Below are 19,229 nucleotides of genomic sequence, written 5' to 3' on the forward strand. Positions count from 1 at the left end.
GAGCTATGGATAGCTGACTCCTTCTAAAGGAGGGAGACTCAATTTCCTTTAAGAGTGTGGCTTTGTAGATTGGTCACACTCCCGTGGATGGTCCCACACCCAGGATTATTTGGTGGCACAAATTAGAGTCGATGAACATAAAGCCGGCCTCTGGGGGCGGTGGACTAAGAGGAACTCGGGGGAAGTTGAGGTGGGCATATGATTACAAAACATTGCATGGAAATTCTCAAGTTCATGAAAATACTAACACATAATAAGACACAAACAGGTCTTTTAAAGTTAAGCAGAATGTCCATAACCACTTGAAATTACCTGATGTAACACGTTCATAGGATTTTCTATTTTATAATTTCATTTTTTTAAAAATCTAGAAACAAAACATATGGTAATTTAAATTCCACAGGCCGAGGAAATGGCTACTTGTTGCTGGCGGGAGGCAAGGCAATGTAAGGAAAATGCGACAAGACATTCTAGAATTTCTGCTTAGCATGCCTTGTAAAAGGAATGAAAATGAACCTGGTTTCTACCCCACACAAAAATGATGACTGTCCTGATAGATGTGGAGAAAAGAAAACTAATGCACTCTTGCTGTGCATTACAATTGCTTGTTAGTGTCAGGTGGGCTTGGCAGAGAGGAGACGGAGTTCCTGGTTTTCTAGCAAAGGACTCCAGAGAAGTGTAGCCAGAGTTTCTAAATTGAAACATTGTGTTTGAAAAAAAAAATCAGTGCTTCAGTTGGAGGAGCTGCACCTCAAGCTAAACGAAGTTGCCATGTTCCATGTGGACTTCAACGGGAATCTACTTTGAAGTGGTAATTTTGAGCCACTTTGTTAGAATCATCAACCTGCTTGGATAATTACATCTCACGATAAAAGAAACTCCTTACCATGCACCATTTGCTTGGAATTTATTGATCCTTTTAGTATATTAGAAAGTGCTTGTTATAAGAATTGCTTGCTTTCAGAGGTGGATTATGACTTCAAGCAATCTTTTCAACAGTTCAAAGCATTTATAGTTCTGTAAACTGTACAATAAAGACATCTTTCAGGAAGCTTGCTGAGAACGAGAATTTATATTTCTGAAAAAGAAGCATTTTTTTTTTTAATTAGAGGGAAATACTACCAAGAATCACCGTAGCTGAGTGTTATGATGTCCAAAGTGACGTCACAGAGCAGGATGAGACTATATTGTTCCTGACAGCAATGGGGAACGCAGAGCACCCAATGCAGAATTCTAGGAAAACAGTTAGTCTGATCATCAGAACACAAATGACAGCGCAGAGATGTTAATTCCAACGTCCAGGAAGCCAAAATCCATGCATTCCCCAACTCTATTGTGTTAAGTACACAACACACTATTGAAAGAGTCATTTAATTACTCGAGCATCTGGAGCTCAATAAAAGTCTACTGAGGTGACGCAATAAGCCTAGAAGAGATATTTCAACTATGTTGGTAAGGAACGCCCTCAAAGGAACTAAAAGATTGCACCAACAAAGACATGATCTGTAATCATGCTTTAGATAATTCAGAAACACAAAACTTAATCCATATACAGTTGAAATAGCCTAAGTCGATGAAATAATAATTCTGAGAGAAAGCATCTGATATCAAAGCAAGGATTTCTAAATCTATTAACAATGAAAGAGCTCCTTGTTTATGCTTGTCAAAGAGCATACCTCTAAATTGGAAGCTCGGCAGATCTCAACTCTGACACTGGTAGAATACTTAACCTCTCTTTGGTCTATGGCGATCATTTACCTAGGTTTCTTGTTTGTTAGTTGGCTGGTTTGTTTCTGACTTTTTTTTTTTTTTTTGAAACAGGGTCATATGTAGCTCAGGCTGGCCTCAAATTCATTATATAGTAGAGGCTAACTGGATGACCTTCATCCCTCTGCTCTCCTGGTGTGGGGGTTACAGGCATGCATCACATCTGGCTAGACCTATATTTAACTTTCTTGTTTATGGACCAGAAAATAATCCACCAATTGTAGATGGTGTTTCATCCATTGATGATATGGTACCAATTATAATCATGACAAAAGCTGCACAAATTTGGCTGATTTAAACTTGATAGTAAATGAATGCTGAAACTACCTAGAGCTTACTGGTGATCTAAAATTTAAACAGTAGCATTAAGTGATGATTAGATGGTGATAAAACACATACTTGTCTAGCCTGCAACATCAGGGACTTTTAAGCAGAGCCTAAAAGCTCTTTAACAGGAAACATTTGGTAGCATCCTCTGTCACAAATGTGAGACTTTTTCTGCAAAAATCTAGTGATTTCTATAATAATATGTTGTCAGATATTCAAGCTTCAATATTTAAAACAAAAGACACTGAAGACATTAAAAGCAACAAAAGTCACCCTTCTCTTTGCAACTGGAAGTAGTTCTATTCTGCCTTCTGGGTTTGAACTCGGTCCTTCAGTTGAGTGTCTCTTTAAGACTTTTCCTGTTGGGACAAGTGATTGACTCTTCGCACCACTAATACATACAATAATTTCAAGAAAATGCGGAGTTCATCATAAGAAACACTAGGTTGTTATTATGTCAGACACTAAACTAGTTCTAGGAAAACGCTGCTGTGGGTGGAGCCATTCCTGGGCAGATAGTACCAATGGTATAGAAAAAGCAAGCCATGAAGAGCGAGCCGTGAAGAGGCACTCCTGCACGGCCACAGCTTCAGCTCCTACTTCCAGGCTCCGGCCCTGACTTCCCTGGATGACGGAAGGTAACTATAAACTGAAAGACACTCTTTTCCCGAGTTGCTTTTGGTCCTGTTGCTTATCACAGCAAGAGAAACCCAAACTGAGACAGAACTCGTCATCATTCTAGTTTGCATAATTTTCAAGTTAACTATTATTTTACAAAAACTAGAAAAGCTAACTGGTTAGATACTGTTACATAAATTTCAGGCATAAATTTGGGATATGCATTTATCATATACGTTTCTATGGTGAAACTGGTTTTTAAAATGTTTAAGACTATTGATTTATATTATTATATTAAAGTGACCAGGACTGCAATTAGATTGCTCCTAATGGGAAGTATTATGTAGAAAGAAAAACAACAAAAACACTCTAGAGTTTCTGGATATGTCATAGGCTTAAGAACACTTCTGAGGTAGATAAATGTAACTGAAAATATCTTGGAAAGTCAATCAGCTTTAGAGCTTTTGTTTCTGCACACTGGAGCATTTGGAATGTCTTCTTCATTAGGTATCTGAGCACCTTCTGTGGATGCCATCTGGTAGGTTTGGCTACTTGGCATTGATTATGAGGATGACACTATAACATCACACACTTCCCTTCTTTGCTCTTCCAAGATATCTAAGCAACATCATGTAAAAAGGAAATACAAAGAGAATTAAAAGCCCACTCCATTCTCTCCTTGCCGAGAAAATATTGTGTTCCCACATCTTCATCTATAAACTCTCAGGATTTCTTTATTTTTAAACTTCATTAGTGTTACTAAAAATTGCAGGAAATAACAATTTGAAGATATATCTGTGTTCCTGCATTTATATTTCTGCAAAAAAAAAAAAACTTAGAAAAATCTAATGTCTTATCAAATATAAATAAGAAAAAATTTTATAATAAAAATGGGTAAATTGTTACAGCAGATTAAAAAACTGTTTTGTTTTTAGGGTCATGTTCTGTATCCAAGGTTGGCCTTTAACTCACTTTATAGCCCAAGCTGTCCTAGAACTTACGGCAATCCTCCTGCCTCGGTTTTGCAAGCATATGCCACCCCATCCAGATCGACGGAATCTTTTAAACACATACATCAGTTAATCATACTCTCATCCTCCCTAGGAAATATTCCTATTGCTGCTCTTTAAAAAACAATGACAAGATTAAATTGACATTACCTTTCTTGATACCAAAGGAAAACTAGTTGTAGTGTAATTTCCTCATTACTTCCTATCTTTTGCAAGTAATACTCACCATCAGATCTAACCAATTCAAGTTTTTAAGTATTTAATGTGATAGCTTCTGCTCTTGCAGGAGGCTTGAGTTTGGTACCTCAAGCCCTCATCAGATGGCTCCCCACCACCCTTATCTCTAGCAGCAGGGGACTCTAACACTCTCTTCCGGCCTCTGTGGGCATCCGTATGTGTATGTGCATACACACAAACACACACAGAGATACATGTAAATCAAGCACTTAATGAAGTCATCTGTCTTGTGTTAAATCTGTTGAATTATGAAAAGTATTATTTTAAATTATTAGAAGATTATCAAGAATTTGGACATACAAGTTTTAGACTCAGCACATATTTTGTTCCAAATATATTTATAAACTGGATGTTTTGTTTCTTAACCTACCTGACTATTGGGCTTTTGGTACCAGACGCTTAGAGTCTATGCTGGTGGAACAAAAGCTCGAACGGCTGAGAGCTCATATCTTGAAGTATAAACAGCAGGCAGAGACAGCATCCTGGGACTGGAACAGGATTCTGAAACTTCAAAGCCTATCCCCAGGGACACATACCCTTCCTCCAACAAGGCCAATCCCTCCCAAAAGTCCTTCCTAGTCCTTCCCAAATAGTCCACCGGCTAGGGAACAAATATTCTAACATATGAGCCTACGAGGACCATTCTCATTCAAACCACTCTGCTAAGTTTTGATGAAATTTTAATAACCATCAAATCAATTCCCTCCAAACTAATGAAAGCTATTTTCTGGTGGATAGTTTTAATTAATTTCCCCTAGAGTAATAACTAAAGCTGATATGACACACACATACATTATTGACTTGAGGGCGGAAGGACAGAGGGGTGGTGTGTCTGCACAGCTACAATTTAAAACAGTATTTCAATTTCCCATTTCATTTATGTGGAGACACGCGTTGGTGAAAAGACGGGATATAAATAATAATTTGGGGTACTTACCTTTTGGAAAGGAGCATAAATGTTCATACAGCAATGAATTTTATAGTTTGAATGTTGTTCAGTAGTGTGACTTTTGGATTAATCTGTATCGTGAAAGTAAATCGAAGGCTGCAGGTTAGGTGCTGTCTAAAGTGTTTCCATGGCAGACGGTTGGTATGAAAATCTCATTATGAAGTGGGAGGCATACCCTCTAGACATGCCTAAAGAAGGAAAAAATGTTGGCCCTATTCCACACATACTTGCTCAGCCGTGTTCATTGCTTCTCTAGTCATAAAAGGCAAGAAATAGAAACAGCCTACCCGTCCTTCAGCTGATGAATAAGTAATGAAAATATGGCACTTATACACTGTAAAAATACTACTTAGCTGTAATGAAAAATAAAATTCTCAGGTAAATAGAGGGAACTTGAAAAGATGATATTGAGTGAAGTAACCCAGACCCAGAAACACAAGCATCACATGTTCTCCATCGTTTGAGGTTCCTAGCTCCAAATATTCAGATATGAGTACACAATCTGGAGTAACTTCAGAAACCAGGAAAATAAAAGGGACCACTGCAGCTGTAGGAGTGGACGGAGCAAGAGAGAGGAAAATAGCAGGGGACAGTGATCTGAAATGGGGAATGGGAGAAATGGAAATGGCTAATTGGAGAGGGGAGAGAGAAATCCTGAAGGAGGAAATAGTATAACAATAAGGACGTCTGAAAAAGTCATAAGGAATTATACTATTAAATATCTACCTAAATACCTATATTACATGCAAATCTGTGTATACATATATAGTTCAACCAAAAAAAAAAAATTCTATCTGGAATGACAATGTTCTCTACAAGAGCCAAAGACTATCAAACCAAAATCCTAATACCAGGCATGAAACGCCTTCTTTTGAGTTGTTGGTCAGGGGTTTCCAAGAGACTCTCAAGACATTATAAGCGCCTGCTGTTGCTCTTTATTTCCTCCACGTCCCAAAGGTGGAAGGCAAGTCCCTATTGCTGAGGATGCCATGCACTCCGGACACAGAACACAGAGGACCTGAACTGGATCTCCCTCCTCTGTAAGAACTAGCTTTCAGGAAATCAGAAGGTACCACGCCCACTTCCGACAGAGGGAAGCTACCAACAGTCCTACCTAGCTATGATGCCTGTGAACCACAACCATGACCAGAATGGTACCATAACCCTAAGGCTGCGACAGAGGCACACATACGTTGATGACAATGAACAGCCCTCTCACTGAACTTAAGGCTGGCTCGACAGGCGGGAAGAGTATGCTTGGTGCTGGGAACCTAGCCACGGTCCCAAGGGCCAGTGATTTCATAGATCTTGGAGGAAAACCTACAACCATCACTGTGCAAAACCAACATAATCCCTGATTACATTCCAAATATTTATGATTATTCCCACAGATAAGCATGTTTCTCACTTCTCATCAAGGAGACTTCTCTTCGCAACAGATAGAGAGCATTACAGAAAACCGAAACCAATCAAAACGCAGAGTTGGGAAGCCCAGTCCCACCCGATACACCAACAACACAATTTCTGATCCTAAGCCTCAGGGAACATCGCAGAGGAGCAGGGGAAAGATTTATTATTATTTTTATTTTTTCACTTTGTATCCCAGCTGTAGCCCCTCCCTCCTCTGCTCCCAATCCAGCCCTCCGTTCCTCCTCTCCTCCCATGCCACTCCCCCAGTCCACTGATAGGGGAGGTCCTCCTCCCTTTCCGTCTGGCTCTAGCCTATCAGGTCTCATCAGGACTGGCTGAACTGTCTTCCTCCCCATCAACAGGAAGTGCTCCCCTCCTCAGGGGGAGGTGATCAAAGAGCCAGCCATTGAGTTCATGTCAGAGACAGCTTCTGTTCCCCTTACTAAGAATCTGAGTTGCCATGGGCTACATCTGTGCAGGGGTTCTAGGTTATCTCCATGAATGGTCCTTGGCTGGAGTATCAGTCTCAGAAAAGACCCCTGGGCCCAGATTTTTTTGTTCTGTTGCTTTCCTTGTGGAGCTCCTGTCCCCTCCAGGTCTTTCTATCTCCCCCTTCTTTCATAAGATTTCCTGCACTCTACCCAAAGTTTGGCTATGAGTCTCAGCATCTGCTTTAACACCCTGCTGGGTAGTCTTTCAAGGGCCCTCTGTTAGGCTCCTGTTCTGTTCCCTGTTTTCTCCCTCTTCCAATGTCTATCCCATTTGCCTTTCTGAATGAGGATTGAGCATCTTACCCAGGATCCTCCTTCTACGACAGGCTACAGATTGGGAAAGGATCTTCACCAAACCTATATCTGACAGAGGCCTAATATCCAGAATATATAAAGAACTCAAGAAGTTAAACAGCAACAAATCAAGCAATCCAATTAAAAAATGGAGGACAGAGCTAAACAGAGAATTCTCAATAGAGGAATATCGAATGGCAGAGAAACACTTATTAAGGAAATGCTCAGCGTACTTAGTCATCAGGGAAATGCAAATCAAAACGACCCTGAGATTTCACTTCACACCCACCAGAATGGCTAAGATCAAAAACTCAAGTGACAACACATGCTGGGGAGGATGTGAAGAAAGGGGAACCCTCATCCATTGCTGGTGGGAACGTAGACTTGTACAACCACTTTGGAAATCAATCTGGTAATCTGGTGCTTTTTCAGACAATTAAGAATTGTGCTACCTCAAGACCTAGCTATACCATTCCTAGGCACATATCCAAAATATGCTCGTGTATACAACAAGAACATTTGCTCAACCATTTTTGTAACAGCTTTATTCATAATAGCCAGAATCTGGAAACAACCCAGATGTCCCTCAATTGAGGAATGGATACAGAAATTGTGGTACATTACACAATGGAATACTACTCAGCAATTAAAAACAAGGAAATCATGAAAATTGCAGGGAAATGGTGGGATCTAGAAAAGATCATCCTGAGTGAGGTATCCCAGGAGCAGAAAGACACACATAGCATATACTCACTTATAAGTGGATATTAGACATGTAATATAGGATAAACATACCAAAATCTGTATGCCTAACAGGGGAAAGATTGTAAGAGCCAAAGGATCAGTGAATTTGCTATGAGAGTGTGTCCCTTAGAAATGTCAAAGAAGCTCCTGTAACCATGCAATCTCAACATGGCTGCCTAAACTTGACCCAAACAAGGAGGACACCAATAGACATGCTAACATAGAAGGGGGAAAGATCACCAGGCCTCAACTCTAGGCAAAGAGCTACAGACAACTAAGGAATACCGAGAGGAGGAGAAATAGTCTTTTCCAGGGAAGAGCACAACAAATTGGTTATCCAATATCAATTGGTCAGCCCTGAAAACATATACATAAAAGCAACATTACACAGGCTGAACAGGACCTGTTTATATATTTAGGAATATATAATATATACTATATATAAACGTGCTTACTGCTTTCTCATGCACAAGGATGTATGAAATATAAATATGTGACATTCATATTATTTATTATTTATATGTCAACATCATAAATAATATGACTTAGTACCACGGATGAGAAATAATTTAAACTATTGTTTTTATTTAATATGCATATGAGTGTGCTTTCATTAGTTTATGCGCACACAGGTGCCCAAGGAGACCAATGGGTGCTGGGTTTCCTCAACTGGCAGCTGTGAGCCACTTGATTAGGTGCTGGGAACTGAATCCAGACTCTCTGCCAGAGCAGTAAACATTCTTAACTTCCGAGCCATTCTACCAGCCCAGAGAGTATAAGTAGGCAAATGTTTGCAGGTACCTATTGTTCACATTTAAAATTTATCTCTTTCTATTCTTATGACAATGTTGATCTTCTAAAGGATTCAGAGAGCTATATATATTTCATAACATTTATAAGAAATATTTTGCATCAAGGCTAGCAGTTTAGTGAATTTTATTGATGTGTGTATTTATACATGTATGTGTATGAGTATACTTGTTTAGATGTTTCAGCATTCCTATGATGATATACTTTCAATTGATGTTGTATTTGTATTATAAGAATGTTAGCAGGCCGTGTTATATTTCTTGATATTCTCTTGCCTTACAAGAGATAATTCCCTTGATTTGATGAAATGCCACATCCAGAAAATTCCCTGACATAGTAATCAGAAAGGGAAAAAACAGACCTGGCCCCAAGCCCTGTTCTGCGCAGTCCTCAGCAGGAGGCTTTGGACAGTGACCCTTTCCAAACCTCAGTTCTCGGAGTACCTCTGCTGCTGAGATGAGGACACCCTGAGCAGGGGACTGCGGACCAGTCTCTAAAACTCACGCACATAGTCTTTGGTCTGCACATGACACTTAGTATTTTAGAATCTCAGAAAAAAAGCTACAGAAGTTGAAGATTACCTCTGCTAATTGCTTCTCTATGAGAGCAAGTGTTTATTTAATATTCTTCATTTATAAGAAGAAACTTGCCTGATTTCTTTCTTCCTTCCTTCCTTCCTTTCTTTCTTCATTCTCTTTCTTTCTCCCTCCCTCCTTTCCTTTCTTTTTTAGATACAATTTCTGTGTATCAGAAATTGTCCTTGACCTCCTGATCCACCTACCGGCATTACAGGAATATTCCCTAAAACATCCCCCAATTATATGTAAGCTTTGGAACTCTGCACTAAATGCTGTGGAAATGGGGGTCGGTTCCCCCAGTGACTTTGTCTTTAACTAACTGCTAATCAGCACAAGCCATTGGTCAGCACAAGACTCTATTTATAAACACGTAATTCTAATGTAGTGATTATCATACATCATTATTACTTTTATTATGAACTATTAAACTACGAGGTTTTTTTTTAAAGGTAGGGTCTCATGTACCTGAGATGTACAAATTAAAGGTGCGTATAAATAACTGCAGCCCAAAGCCAGAAAGTAACACTAACACATGAAGTTCAGAAGACATTATGGAACGCAGCGGAAGTAAAACTTATTTCCAGATGGTGGGGCCACTCTGTAACGTCTTAGAGAATATAACTTCAGTGTCAACATCTGGAGGTGGTGTGTGTGTGTGTGTGTGTGTGTGTGTGTGTGTGTGTGTGTGTGTATTATATGTGTAGGGTAGTGTTAAGTGTTGCAAACATAAGGAGACACTGGCAAGCTATAAAAATGTAATGAGTAATTCAAGAAGTACTGCATCTGGTCTGGTTTACCATGCGAGAGTGAAAGAGAAACATCAGAAAAAAGAATTTTGAATCCAAATTAAGATTTTTGGCCTCGGGCGGCAAGGAGTTACTGAATATCTTGCATCCCAGCTGTGCCTGAAATATGACTGTATCTACATGAAGATACTGTATCTACGTGAAGATATAGCTGGTGGGGGAGTGACTTAGGAAGAAGGGCATCAACCAGAAAAACGCTGCGTTTACGCTGTTCAGGGAGTGACGAGAATGTCGATGAGGTGGAGGCAATGGGTGTGGATGTGGATGGATGCCTGAGTGACGGCACCGCCAAACAACAAACTTAACAGGTGACATCTGACTGAGGCGTGCAAAGAATAGGTTTCCAATCTGGGCACTTAACTTTCCAAGTTGATTGTATTCCCAAGAAGACTGCACTGTCTGGGAAGCCATTTGAGAAAAGGGTCGAGTCACACCTGCGGTGGTCAGCGTTTCCACACTTGAAAACACCCGAGAAGAAACCGCCAGGGCTTTGAGAGGGAGCGGGATACGGACAGTGAAGTGGATGCATTTTTGCACAAACAGAAAACGGCCCGAGGAACCTTACTGCCGACAACTCAAGCGGTTGAGCAAGCGGTTGATGCCTGCTTGGCATCGCTCAAGCGGTGCAGTGGCATCGGCTCCTCACCCCGCCGCCCGGGCTCCCGCTTCAGGGTCTCCGCGGACGCCGGGGTCGCGAGCATCCCTCCCTTTCCGTAGCAGTGCGTCAGGGGCTGCCGGTTGGAGGGCTGCTAATAGAGGGCGACGAGGGATGTTCACAGACAGCGACGTCTTCTCCCCTGCGCTCGGCAGCGCAAACACAGACCCGCCCACCTTCCGCCCGTCCGCCCCACCCGGCGGAGCTTCCCTGGGGCCGCGCCAAAGTTCGAATACGAGGGGCGTGGCCGGAGGAAAGGGAGAACCACCGACCGGCAGATTCTGGATACCGCGAGACTTGACGGGCCACTTCCGCTTTTGCACTCCGGAAGCGGAAGTCGGGCAGTTGGAGGATTGCGGAGCGTTCGGTTACCTAGGAGAGCTGTGTGGGGTGCTGCCGTGTGGACGCCCGAGGTCCCTCCTGTACGTCCCGCCGAAGGGTGAGCACGGCCCTTGGCGGATGGATCTTCCTCCGGGGCGGCGGAGGGGAAGGGGAGGCCGAAGCCGGGAGGCGGTGGGGTCCCCGCGGTCTGGATGCTGGGGCGCCCCGAAGTCGCTGCTCCTGGGAGCCGCTTTGTCAGAGCCGTCGTAGGTGCTGAGGTCGGGCTGGGAAACGCGCTCTTCACTCTGTTTTCCTCGTCTGTTGTCTGGGCTCAACTCTGGAGAGGAGCCGAAGCCCTTTGTCTTAGCCAGCGTTGGAGGACCCCGACCAGATTTCTCTGTGGTTTTTGTGGTGAGAAGAAATTAGTGGGGTTCAAGTTGAGTGAAAAGCGTAGCGCTTCGTTCAACAGCAGACACAACAACCAAGAACTCGCGTCCTGTAGTCACTGGTGCTTAAACTATCGCATTGGTCTTGAAGACCCAGAGGATGAGTCTCGGCGTCTCTTGTAGTTCTTCAGCGGAAGAGCGGGTTTCTGTTGGGGCCGAGATTCATAGGAGTCTGTTTAATCCAGCCCCTCTCAAACAGAGGCATGTGTGTACTCGCTCCCTCTGGCCCACATCTTTTTTTTTTTTTTTTTAAAGAATTGTCTGTGTGCGCAGTTTGTGTGTACTGGTGCCTGAAGAGGGCGTCGGATCCCCAGGAGCTAGAATGACCAGCACTTGTGAGCTGCACGGCGTGGATGCTGGGATCTGATCTGTGGTCCTTTGGAAGAATACCGAGTGCTCTTGACTACTGAGCCGTCTCTCCAGCCCGTCCCTCTTCTTAGGTGTTTCCTTCAAGACACACCCCCCAGCTGTATTTTCTTAATATTATTTATTCTTTCATTTATATTTTTCTGAAATCCTAATTTTCCTCTTTCCTTCCTCCAGCCCTTCCCAGAGAGGTACTTGCCCTCCTTCAAATTCACGGCCTGTTTAGTTGACACACACCCTACTCAGTTCATGTGTATGTTTTCAGGGCTAATCATATATGGTATTGGATAACCGGTTTGTGTGCTCTTCTCTTGGGAAGACTGTTCTCTTGCTCTTGGCCTTCCTAAGTTGCCTACAGTTATTTGTTGAGGCCTCCTGTGTCTTTCCCCTTCTGTGTTAGCTTGTGTGTTAATTAAGCCCTTACTTAATTAACCTAAACATTAAACAGTATAGTTGTCTCAAATCCTTGGATTAAGTAAAACTTGCATTAATATTTTGTTTACATTCCATTGTTGTGAGAAGTATGCCATACTCTTTTCGTGTGGTAGGGGTCTGGGGAAACAGAGTAGTGCGTTTTCCTTGCCTTAGGAATTTACTGCCTGTCGTAATTAGGAATGGGGCATCCTTTTAGTGGCTTCTGTGATTAATATGGAAACACTGACACTTTTAGTTAGTTGGGAGGTTCTGTTGTTTTGTTTTGAGACAGTGTTTCTCTTAATAGCTCTGGCTGTCCTGGAACTCACTCCAGCCTAGCCTCAAACTCATGGAGATCCACCTGATCTCTGACTCCCAAGTGCTAGGGTCAAAGATGTGTGTCACTAGACCCTGCCTAGTTGGATTAACTTTAAACTCATTTGTTTTTTGTTTGTTTGTTTGTTTGTTTGGTATTTGACATTAGTTTGCCAATACCAGGTACAGGGAGGTAATAATTAATAAGGCATAGTCTAAGTAGTAGCCTGAAAGATAGAATGTCCAGATATTGTTTCTTGTATTTAATGAACAATTCTGGTTTAATTTTGTTGGAATAAGGGTAGTATTGCTATAAAAGCTTACCTATTTTGAGGAAACACAAGTCAGTGAAGAAGCTGTGTTCCACCTAACCAACTTATCAAAAGGTTTATTAGAAAAGATTTAATGAGTGCAGGGAAAACTCGTTTGAGGATATCGGGAAAGATTTGGGTTTAAGCTATTGGCCTCAAGTCATAAAATAGGTTTTGGTCTCTCTCTCTTTGCCAAGATTGGCTTATACTTCTAGGCTCAGTTGATCCCCCTGCCTCAGCCTCAGGAATGCTGGGTCTACAGCATGGGTCATTTCCCCTACCAGGTTTAGAAGTTTGTACTGGGAGAGCTAGGGGATGGAGAACCTCCAGAGTGCGTGGGCAAGGAAGCTGCAGAAGTGGGAACTATTTACATAATTCTGTGGTTTCAAGGTCTTAGATGATTAAAAGTGACCTCTGTACTCTGGCTTCTTGAGGATTATAGACCTGCAGGTGAAGCCAAATCTTTTCCTTTACTTAGAGGGCTGAAGGACTATTTTTTACTGTGCTCATGTATTGTATGGAAAACTCAGCTGCTGAGAGATTCATGTCTTCTTCCGCCTTCTGAATGCTGGGATTAAAGGCATGAGCCACCGCTGCCTAGCAGAAGACAAGATCTTACTTTGTAACCCAAGTTGGTCTCAAACTCAAAATCCTTCTGTTTCAGCCTCCTAAACTGAGATTATTGCTACTGACTAAATTATTCAAGCTTCTTAAAAATTCTAATTTCTTGGGGCTGGAGAGGTGGCTCAGTGGTTAAGAGCACTGTTTGCTCTTCCAAAGGACCTGGGTTCAGTTCCCAGCACCTGCATGGCAGCTCACAACTGTCTGTAACTCCAATTCAAGGGATCTGACACCCTCACACCTCACACTAACACACATAAAATAAAATTAAATAAATTATTTAAAAAATGTCTAATTTCTCATCTTACAGTTAATTCTCAGTCACTTGCAGTTTTGCTTCATTTCCTACTACAGTAAAGCAATAGCCTTTTCTATTTTTGCTTCTTTATGCCACTGCCTGATTGGCCAGTATCAAGCACTTTATTCTCTTACGGTGCATGGTAATCTTTTGTGGTTGGCTTCAGTGTGTGTGTGTGTTTTCTTATCCTTTCATTGTCTTTGAGTGCTCTTTGAATATTGATGTTCTCCAGGTTTTTTCACATTCTCCCTAGAGAATCTCATCCTCTTTTACAGTATTAACTATCACAAACACTGCTCATGCCTTCCTTCTTCATCTTCACCTCTTACCCTGAGCTAACGGGATCGACTCCTGGAGAGGTGGGGCATAACTCACTTTAAGCTTAGTGTGCTCATACTCACCTTTCTGGTAGTTCCTGTGGCACTATAATGTTATTTTCAGGAAGCCGGAAATTATCCCTTATTTATCCTTCTTCCATATCTTTAGCTGATGACTATTTCTTCTTGGAATTGTTTTCCTAGTCCCCACCTCACATTAACCTTTCAGCACGTTATCTATATAACCATAGCAGTCTGCCTGTAGCTTAGTTTCACTAGTCTCCCCGATTACAAAAGGAGTCCTAAACAGTAAATTGTATCTTGCTTTTATTTCGGGCCCTGGAATTAACTCTAGACCAGGGCAGCCTGCAGTCCTCCTGCCTCTGCTTTCTGTTTACAGGTGTGTATTACCACACACACAGTAGACCGGATCTCACTTTCTTAAGTCACCTGCACTTCCAGTCGCCTGCCAGAAAGAGGATACTAAACTATCTGCACTGGATACATTTTCCACAGCTTGTCCCTTAATTACCTCTCTAGGTTTACTTCTTGAGGTCTCCTGCTTCTCCCTTTATGTTCACATCACATCTATCTCCTGTATCCTTTTTACTGGGGGAGGAGGGGTTCATGAGGAACCAGATGTCCCTTTCAGGTTATTCTTCAGGAGCTGTCTGCCTTGATTTTTGAAATGGGTCTTTCACTGAAACCTGGGCTTGCTATTTAGCTGGGTTGGCTGGCCAGCAAGCTGCGGGGGATTGTAAGCCTATGCCACTAGGCCTGGCTTTTATTATAGGCGCTGGAGAGCAAACTCAGGACCACACTCTTGCAGGACAAGTATGTTGCCAGTTAAGCTGTCCTCCCCAGCCCCCATATCTGTCTCTTCTAGACTGGGGTCTCTTTGTGGGTATACAGCCATTCATCTTAGTATAGTCTTAGTATTGAGGCTCCAATGGCACAGTGTAGTCAACTGAATGTCTACAATTGTTTAAAAATACATAGGGACTTTTTAAATACTTTATCCAAAGTTGGTTTTTCATCAGCTGATACATTAGTGTTAATTTAAAAAATTCTTACAGATCTTAAAAATTGTACAGAATTTCAACATGAGTGAAACTTCTGAAGTGATTCCAAATTTTGAAGAAATGTTTGCAAGCAGATTCACACAAGATGACAAAGAGTACCAGGAATACTTGAAACGTCCTCCTGAATCCCCTCCAATTGTTGAGGAATGGAATAGCAGAGCTGGTGGTCACCAAAGAAATAGAGGCAACTGGTATGTGTTATTTCTGATGTGGGAGAAGAGAGCTTTAATATGCTTGCCCATAAAGCCAGCGAAAGTAGCAGCCGGTGTTTTCAGCGTAGTGCGCCACAGCCCCGGAGCATAATAAGCACTATAAGTACTGGCTTTGTGTGTCTTATTTCAGCCAGGCATGCTGATGCAAACCATACTTTTGAGTACTTGCGGGGCCGAGGCAGTCTGAGCTATACAGAGACACCTGTGTCAAACTAATACTTTCTTTACAAATAAAATATTTTACAAATATACTTCATAAAACTGGAGTTTTGTACTTGATTTCATAAAGAAGGTATTGTTTTGGTTACTTTAGAAATTTTATAAAATAAAGTAGAAAATTAAATGTAATAATCTAGAACAATAAATAGGTAACATTGATTTTATGCATATTTTGTTCTATTTATTTATTTTGTTTTTTTGAGAGAGGGTTTCTCTGTGTGGCTTGGCTGTCCCACACTCACTTTGTAGACCAGGCTAGATTGACAGCAATCTGCCTGCCTCTGCCTCCCGAGCCAGGGACTAAGGTATGCAGCACTACACGCAGCTGACTTTATGCATTTCAGTAGGTGTCAGTTTGATCACAACTAGGCTTGTTACCTGCCTCTGTCCTGTAGGCGTCCAGTGTGATGCTGTGAGAATGACTTATATCTTAGGGAAATCTCACTAGTGCTGTGATGTGCCACAGGGAAAGATGTGTTTCTCTCAATTACTGTACGTTACATCAAGAACTCAAATGCACTGGGATTGATTTCTTGTGTTTTTTCACTTTTTTAAAGGAAGTTAATGTTTTTGTTTTCTTTTGGTAGGCTGCAAGACAACAGACAGTTTAGAGGTAGGGATAACAGACGAGGATGGCCAGGTGACAACCGGTGGAATCAGTGGCATGGACGATCATGGGGTAACAACTACCCACAGCAGAGACCAGAGCCTTACTATCAACAACAGTGCGGACAGTACGGTCACAACCAGCGGCCTCCATATGGTTACTACTGACAGATGTCGGCAGCTTTTAACAAAAGACCATTGATTTTGACACCATGCTAAATGTTGGTCTTCTTTTGGTCATAGCTTTTCATTCTATTTTAAAGAATGAGTTGTTAATTGTTTAGGACTTGAGACTTGAAAAAAATTGATTTTACTAGGGGTATAATGATTGGTGGGGCTAAATCTATCAAGTGTGAATTGCGTTGCTTGACATTATATTAAATACAGTTTTGTTTTATGATTTAATAGTGTTTGAGTTTGGTCTGTTTTCCTTATTTGGCCTCTAGGGGTTCTGTGTATGTCAAAGAAATAAAAGTTTTTAACTAGAAAGTGCTGGCTTTTGCTTTCTGTGTGCCCACCTCTGAAGTGTTACAAGACACTAGGACAGTCGGTTTGTGAAAACACAGTCCTGTGTATTGCACATAATAGCAGCAGTTGAAAGCGAAAACACTCACAGGGTGTTTCTTCTGAGTTTGTTATGGATTATAGTATCTGTGGTTTATGAGTCAGCTGCAGAACTGATTTGGTCTCTGGAAGGACTCGTTTTCAGTGCAGCCTCCTGAAGTGATAGGTGGGATTGTAGCACTCAGCATTTTGTATTCTCCAGGGTTTTTGTAAATGTACAGCAGGGAAGAAATTCTACAAATAAAATATTCATGTCAATATTGCTGCATTTTGACTTCTGGTATTTATACAAGGTTATTTTCATTTTCAAATGCTTACCTATGAGGCTTCCTCTTACAACTATAGTAAGCTATCACTTGTTTCAGAACAATCATTCTTGAAATATTTCAGTGATGATTATAACAGTTTATTCAAATAAATTGTTTTGTTTTGTTTTTTTAGACAGGGTTTCTCTCTCTAGCCTTGGCTGTCCTGTACTTGATTTCTAGACCAGGCTGGCCTTGAACTCATGGGGATCTGTTTTCCTCTGCTTCTGTGAGTGCTGAGATTACAGGTGTGTGGTACCGTACATGGCTCAAATAAAAAAATTTAAAAGACTTAGTCCCTGCAGGGCCCTCAACCAAGGACCACACATGGAGAGGAGCTAAAACCCCTGTTCAGATGTAGCCCATAGACTCAGTCTCCTTGTGGGTTCTCTAGTAAGGGGAGGAGGGGCTGTCTCTAGCATGAACTCAGTGGCTGGCTCTCTAATCACTTCCCCCTGTGGGGTGCAGCCTTGCCAGGCCACAGAGGAAGACAATGCAGCCAGTCCTGATGAGACCTGATAGGCTAGGGTCAGATAGAAGGGAAGGAAGACCTCCCCTATCAGTGGACTAGGGAAAGGGCATAAGGGGAAAAGAAAAAGGGATGATGGGATTAGGAGGAGATGAGGGAGGGGGCCATAGCCAGGATACAAAGTTAATAATAAGTAATAAAATAAAAGACTTAGTATACTGTACAGAGTTGGGAAAGAATGAATAAATAAATTGCATAAAATGTATGCAACTTACCCTTAAGTTTTGCCAGCCCAGTTTTACATGGTAATGACCTAATTGGTTTTTTATTATGCTGTCCTTTACATGTTGAATAAGAGTTAACTTCCTAAGTTTGCTTTTTCTCTTAGCTCCTTCAGATGGACTTTCCCAGGTTCTCTGTGATCTGAATGTATCTTCCCTGATCCCTCTTCCTGAAGAGCCAGGTAACCACTTTATTAAAAAGGTTCTAATGTATCAAGTATTCACAGTGAGGTAACAAGATTTTAACATAAAGTAAGGCTTTTCCATGTTTCTCATTGTAGCAACAGGCAATAGGCCACGCTGTTACATAGAGATAAGTTTTGGTATCACAGACATTGAACTTGAGTCAAGAATCACCGGGCTGTCGTGCAGGATCTTTGAAAGGACAAGGGTTACCAGAAATAGCTGTGCACTGGTAAAGCAAGGCACTAGCCAACTAGACAGTAGCGGTCCAAAAGTCCTGTGCCTGCCAGCCCTTGACACCATTGAGAGATATGGGTAGACGAAAGAGAGCTGACGTGAGGGACGTGTCTCAAGATGCTAAGAAGAAAAGCCGTTTTCTAACAGTATTTAAACATTTTAACAACTGCTATACGTAAATATGTCCCTGGTTTTAAAAAAAAAAAAAATGAGTGAAGCCCTTCTTTTAACATGAATTACTTTTTCCTTCAGTATGAGTAACCTATGTGGTAGGTGGTTTTGGTTTCCCAACCAGTAATTATTATCAGACTCGCCCCATGCACTTAAAATATGGAAGGCATAGTTGATGCTTCATAAGACAGGGAATAACCTGAAAAATTTAAAGATAATTTAAGGGTAAGGCAAAAAAAAAAAAAAAAAAAAAAAAAAAATAAAAAAAAAAAAGACAAAGAATAACATAAAAAAATTAAAAAAAATTTAAGGGAAAAGAAAAAAAAAAAAAAAAAAAAAAGAAAATTGAATAAAATTAATTTCAACTTGTCTATTATGCTAGCATACAGCATTTAGGCATAAGGAGTCCTGATTTCCAGTCCCTTCTTTAGAGGTACATGACCTTGAGAAAAATCACTTCAGTTTGGATTCATAACTCACTCACAACCCTTGCAGAATTATAAATGACAAAAGAGCCTGAGAACAGCAAAAACATTTGTGGGAGGGGATACTTGGTAAATTGTGAAGCAGAATAGTTCAAGATGGAGAATAACAAGATGGGCCAGGAGTGGTGAGCACATGCCTCAGGTCCCAGGCCTCTGGAGCCCTAAGCAGGAGGTTTGAAAGTTCTAAGCCAGCCTGGGCTGCATACTGAGTTGTCTCTAACATACACAAGAGGAGAAAGGCAAGAAACAATGATAGGGATTTATCACCATTTCCTTGTGTGTATTCATATGTAAATTGCAAAGGGAGAAC

At 41.4% G+C, this 19,229-nt stretch overlaps 1 protein-coding gene across 3 annotated transcripts; it reads left to right on the forward strand.

Moving 5' to 3' along the window:
• Window positions 1-11,032: 11,032 nt before the first annotated feature.
• Ramac (RNA guanine-7 methyltransferase activating subunit) lies at window positions 11,033-16,713 on the forward strand. Of its 3 annotated transcripts, none has more exons than XM_055623031.1 (3): window positions 11,033-11,135; window positions 15,182-15,378; window positions 16,206-16,713. In XM_055623031.1, the coding sequence occupies exons 2-3, from the start codon at window positions 15,209-15,211 to the stop codon at window positions 16,390-16,392; spliced, it is 357 nt and encodes a 118-aa protein (XP_055479006.1). In that variant the 5' UTR covers window positions 11,033-11,135; window positions 15,182-15,208; the 3' UTR covers window positions 16,393-16,713. The 3 variants fall into 3 exon arrangements, with proteins under 3 accessions (XP_055479006.1, XP_055479008.1, XP_055479007.1); XM_055623033.1 differs by having other exon boundaries at window positions 15,200-15,378; XM_055623032.1 differs by having other exon boundaries at window positions 11,033-11,118.
• The last annotated feature ends 2,516 nt before the right edge of the window (window positions 16,714-19,229 follow it).

This window comes from Psammomys obesus, unplaced genomic scaffold (genome assembly GCF_907164565.1).
Source record: "Psammomys obesus unplaced genomic scaffold, mPsaObe1.curated_primary_1811, whole genome shotgun sequence".
NCBI classification, from domain to species: domain Eukaryota; kingdom Metazoa; phylum Chordata; class Mammalia; order Rodentia; family Muridae; genus Psammomys; species Psammomys obesus.